General features: G+C 53.3%; 1 protein-coding gene across 2 annotated transcripts in view; it reads right to left on the bottom strand.

Annotated features, from left to right (window-relative positions):
* The window catches only part of BCAS4 (breast carcinoma amplified sequence 4), an 85,224-nt gene extending 83,561 nt beyond the window's left edge, over window positions 1-1,663 (bottom strand). Inside the window, exon 1 of one of the 2 annotated variants that reach the window (XM_017496868.2) lies at window positions 1,389-1,663. In XM_017496868.2, the coding sequence (XP_017352357.1) occupies window positions 1,389-1,568 (180 nt within the window). In that variant the 5' untranslated portion in view covers window positions 1,569-1,663. The remainder of the gene's footprint in view (window positions 1-1,388) is intronic. The other variant, XM_037727246.1, reaches the window with a different exon arrangement.
* Between the last annotated feature and the right edge of the window lie 3,779 nt (window positions 1,664-5,442).

Genomic DNA, 5,442 nt, shown 5'->3' with positions numbered 1-5,442 from the left:
ACAGGGTTTCACCATGTTGGTTAGACCGGTCTTGAACTCTTGATCTCGTGATCCGATAGCCTCGGCCTCCAATAGTGCTGGGATTACAGGTGTGAGCCACCGCACCTGGAGAGGCAGAGTTTGTAAAAAGAGTCTCACTCTGTCGCCCAGGCTGGAGTGCAGTGGCATGACCAAGGCTCACTGCAGCCTCAACCTTCCCCTGTCCACCATCCCCATCCCCACCTCAGGCATCCTCCTGCCCCAGCCTCCCAGAATGCTGAGAACACTGGTATGAGCCAATACTTTGCCTAGACATATACAGATATACACAAATCTACATTTGTAGTGCCTTTTTTTTTTTTTTTTTTTTTCCCCAGACCAAGTCTCGCTCTGTCACCCAGGCTGGAGTGCAGTGGCACAATCTAGGCTCATTGCAACCTCTGCCTTCTGAGTTCAAGTGATTTTCCTGCCTCAGTCTCCCGAGTAGCTGGGGACTGTAGGCGCCTGCCACCACGCCCGGCTAAATTTTTTTGTAGTTTTAGTAGGGACGGAGTTTCACCGTGTTAGCCAAGATGCTCTCGATCTCCCGACCTCGTGATCCGCCCGCCTCGGCCTCTCAAAGTGCTGGGATTACAGGCGTGAGCCACCTCGCCTGGCCCTATAAATGCACTTTAAACGTCCAGAATGATTTACACCAAACCGTTAATGCTGGTCTTCTAAGAAAACTAGAATTAGGGTGGGAGAGAAAAGAGAGAGGGGTGCACAGCCTTTATTTTAAATACTCTCGAACTGCTTTTGTGGTTTAAAAAGAAAATGGGTTGAATTTCTGGTCGTAAATAACTCCTAGTGAACTCGGGTAAATAACTTTCTCACAGCACCGTCGACAGATGCCTTCAGCCGGAAGGTAGAGGGTCTCGTTTTGGATCTGCTTTTCATTTGGTGCTTTTAAAATAGAAAGCGCAGACAGAGGCGTGGTGTTTTCGCTCCGAGCTGCAGCAGCGCAGCACGGCCTCGGGGCTCCCCGCACAGCCGCAGCCTGCGGCACCGCTCGACCGGGGCACCGCTCGGGGACAGCCAGGGCAGGGGCGATCCCGGGGTCCCTCTCCCCCAGGGCCGGCCTGGCGAAGGGCGGCGTCTCGGGACCCAGCGGATGCTGGGGGACCTGGGTGGGGAGGGAAGGCGAGTCTGGGCCTCCGGGGCCCGGTGTCGCCCGGAGGAGGGAGCAGGGGCGACCCGCTGCGCATCTCTGGGTGGCGCCCCGCAGCCACCCTCCAGGAAAGGGGAATCCCCGGACCCCCCCCAACTCCGAGAGCGAGAGGATGTTCCGGCGAAGCCGAGGTTCCCTATTTGGAGCCCGGACCCCCAACCGCGAGACCCCTCTCCTGCAACTCCACAGCCCCGTCCCCTACCTCGGCCCCAGGCTCGGGGGTCAGGAAGAGCGCGAGCTCGCGCGCTCCGCTGCGCATGGGCTCCGGCCGGTCGGCGTCCACGAGGAGCATCAGGAGGGCGGCGAGGTCCAGCTGGCGGAGGCTGCCTGGGAGCCCGTAGTTGCGCCCGGGCGTCAGAGCCCCGCCCCCGGCCCGCTGCATGCCCCGCGGCCCGCCTGGCGGAGGAGGGGCAGGTGCGCTCACCGCGGCGGCGGCTCGCAGCTCCAGGAGCGCCGGGCCGAGCGGGCAGCGCCACCCAGTGGCGAGAGCCGCGCGCTACGCCCGCCCCCGCTGCACCTGGGCATCAGAGCTTTGCAAACTCGCTTGCAGATGGCAGTCACCTGGAGCTCTTTCAGAATTTCCCAAGCCCGGATCACACAGTCTCTGAGTTGGGACCTGGGCATCAGGATTTTTTGATGTTTGCTCGGTGGTTCCAACCAAATTGTTGAACCGAAACTAAATTTGAGAACTACTGGGGTAAGCCACCCCTCCCCATCGGAATCCCGGTAGAGCACGGGCTCCCGGCCCCAGCGGACAATAGAATCCCCGGGGAGCTTTTAAAAGCCCGGGAGCCAGGCCTCGCGCCAGGCCGAATAAGTCGGAATCATTCGGGGTGGGGCTTGGGCATCAGTAGTTTCTAAAGCTCCCCAGGTGATTCCAACGGGCGTCCGGGTTAAAGAGGCGCTTAGAGGAAGCCCAAAGCTGCTCCCCGCCTCCCCCGCCGCCGGTTCCCATCCTACTAGAGCATCTAGTTTGCAGCGGGCGGAGGGTCCTAGAAGGTAGGGAAGCCCAAGTGTAATGGTGCTCGTCTTCCTCCTAGGGGCAGCTTTTAAAATAAGCTTCACCAGGAAATGATTGAGCACACTAAATTTGACAACTGCCCCCACGCCCTCCACGCCCTCGGAGGCTGGTCTAGACCCTTTACAGGCTCTAGGGCTGAAGAGAGGGAGGCGCACCCCTTCTCCCACCCCAGCAGTGCTAATGAGAAAAGTACTAAAAGGCAAATAGGCATGAGAAAAATCTAGAGTTTTGATTTTTGTTTGATAATATTTATTTATTTATTTGGAGACGGAGTCTGTCTCTGTCGCCCAGACTAGAGTGCAGTGGTGCGATTTCAGCTCACTGCAACCTCCACCTCCTGAGTTCAAGCAATTATCTCCCTGCCTCAGCCTCCCAAGTAGCTGGGATTACAGGTGCCTGTCACCACACGTGGCTAACTTTTGTATTTTTTAGTAGAGATGGGTTTTCGCCATGTTGGCCAGGCTGGTCTCGAACTCCTGACCTCAAGTGATCCACTTGCCTCAGCCTCCCAAAGTGCTGGGATTACAGGCGTGAGCCACTTCGCCCGGCCTGATGACTTTTCTTTAAATGTTAAATTGGCTTTAAACAAAATGATTGCCTGGCAAGGTGGCTCATGCCTGTAATCCCAGCACTTTGGGAGGCTGAGGTGGGCAGATCACGAGGTCAGGAGTTTGAGACCAGCCTGACAAACATGGTGAAACCTCATCTCTACTTACAAAAAAATAAAAAGCCTGGCATGGTGACATGCGCCTGTAAATCCCAACTGTTCAGGAGGGTGGGGCAGGAGAATCGCTTGAACCTGGGAGGCAGAGGTTGCAGTGGGTGGAGATTTTGCCACTGCACTCCAGCTTGGGCAACACAGCGAGACTCCGTCTGAAAAAAAAAAAGGGGGGGGCGGAGCTGAGCTGCCTGGGCAACATAAGGAGACTCCATCTCTCAAATAATAATAATAATAAAAGAAAAAAATAAAATTGCAGAGTGTGGTGGTACACAACTGTGGTCCTAGCTACTAGGGAGGCAGATGCAGGAGGCAGAAGTGCAGTGGCACAATTTCGGCTCACCACAACCACCTCCACCTCCCAGGTTCAAGTGATTCTCCTGCCTCAGCCTCCCAAGTAACTTGGATTACAGGCATGCACCATCACACCAGGCTAATTTTGTATTTTTTGAAGAGAGGGGGTTTCTCCATGTTGGTCAGGCTGGTCTTGAACTCCCGACCTCAGGTGATCCGCCCATCTCAGCCTCCCAAAATGCTGGGATTACAGGTGTGAGTCACCGCGCCCAGCCATTTTTTTTAAAGGGGGGCTGGTATCAAGGGTGCAAATAAATAAACAGGCTGTCCCACACCTTCCTCTCCATTAAATCTGAATTGATATTGTAGTTGGCAACCCTGGGTGGGGCCTAAACAACACACATTTGATGTCTTTTGTGTCCATCACTGCACAATTCCCACTTCCAAATCTGCCCACTGTTCATTTCTCCCTATCCAAATGCCCAGGCCTTCAGACCAAAGTCATTTTCTGGAATATTCTTGGCAGAGACTTGGGCCTCAAGTGCTTGTGCTCAAGGGTTTTATAGGAACTCACTGAGCCCACACTTGGCCATTCGTCACTGTTGTGATTTCCCTGATGCTCCGAGCCCTCCTCAACATCCCCTAGGAGCCAGTCTCAGACCCGTGCCTGTGCCAGCTGCTGGCTGGCATCTCCCACAGGATCCCAGGACTGGCCTCATATTGGCCAATTGACCTGGGCACAGCAAACTTCTCCTGGCAGATAAATCTCAGAAACATAAAGCTAAGGAAAAAAAAGCAGAAGGCTCTGCAGGGCACTGTGCCGTTAGCACGGTTTTGAAACCACGCAGAACCACACTGTATATTGTTTATGGACACCGACAGATGGAGCAGAGTACAAAGCTGTGCATGCGAACGAGGCACCCGCGTTCCCACAGTGGCTCCTTTAGGGTGGCGGAGAAGAAACTGGGAGGGGAATGAGAGGGATTTCTTTTTCTTTTCTTTTCATTTTTTTTTTTTGAGACAGTTTTTTCTCTTGTTGTCCAGGCTGGAGTGCAGTGGCACAATCTCAGCTCACTGCAACCTCTACCTCCTGGGTTCAAGCAATTCTCCTGCCACAGCCTCCTGAGTAGCTGGGACTACAGAGGCCAGCACCACCAAGCCCGGCTCAGTTTTGTATTTTTAGTAGAGACGGGTTTGGAGCCGGTCTCGAACTCCTGGTTTCAAGTGACCCACCAGCCTTGGCCTCCCAGAGTGCTGGGATTACAGGTGTGAGCCACCACACCTGGCCCAAGAGGGATTTAATTTTTTTTTTTTTGAGACAGAGTCTCACTCTGTCACCCAGGCTGGTGTGCAGTGATACCATCTTGGCTCACTGCAACCTCCACCTTTCAGGCTCAAGTGATCCTCCTGCCTCAGCCTCCCAAATAGCTGGCATTATAGGCACGTGCTACCACTCCTAATTTTTGTAATTTTAGGAGAGATGGGGTTTTGCCATGTTGGCCAGGTTGGTCTTGAACTCCTGACCTCGTGTTTGGCTGAGAGGGATTTCAATATTTGGAATGTTTTACTTCTTTGGCTGATGTTTGTAACAATATCAAAACTGTGTGAATGTCTAAAATGACTCATTTAAAAAAAAAAAAAAAAAAAAAAAAAAAAAAAAAGCCAGCTTAGCATTGTGGCTCATGCCTGTATCCCAGCACTTTGGGAGTGGGAGGCTGAGGCGGGCGGATCGGTTGAGGCCAGGAGTTTGATACCAGCCTGGCCAACATGGTGAAACCCCTGTATCTACAAAAAATACAAAGCTTAGCCAGGAGTGGTGGCACATGCCTGTGGTCCCAGCTACTTGGGAGGCTGAGGTGAGAGGACTGCTTGAGCCCAGAGGTCGAGGCTGCAGTGAGCCAAGAGCAATCCTTCACTGTAGCCCGGGGGGCAGAGCCAGACCCTGTCTCAAAAAAAGAAAGAAAGAGAGAGAGAGAGAAAGAAAGAAAGAAAGAAGAAAAGGAAAAAGAGAAAAGAAAAAGGAAAAACAAAATTGCCTCTCTCTCTATAGATAAACCCGGGATATTAGCTAAAAGTGTCAATTGCCTGAATCCTCTTCCCTGGGGAGAGGAGGTCTGGGGAAGGGGTCTCTGTCCCTCGCAAATGTCCCAGCAATTCACACCCTGGGCCAGGTTGGCGGGTTGACAATCATTTTCTTTCTAGCCTTTCTTCCTCAATGTGTGA

This window comes from Cebus imitator, unplaced genomic scaffold (genome assembly GCF_001604975.1).
Source record: "Cebus imitator isolate Cc_AM_T3 unplaced genomic scaffold, Cebus_imitator-1.0 Scaffold224, whole genome shotgun sequence".
Taxonomy (NCBI): Eukaryota; Metazoa; Chordata; class Mammalia; order Primates; family Cebidae; genus Cebus; species Cebus imitator.
This window is presented reverse-complemented; position numbering and strand designations above follow the sequence as displayed.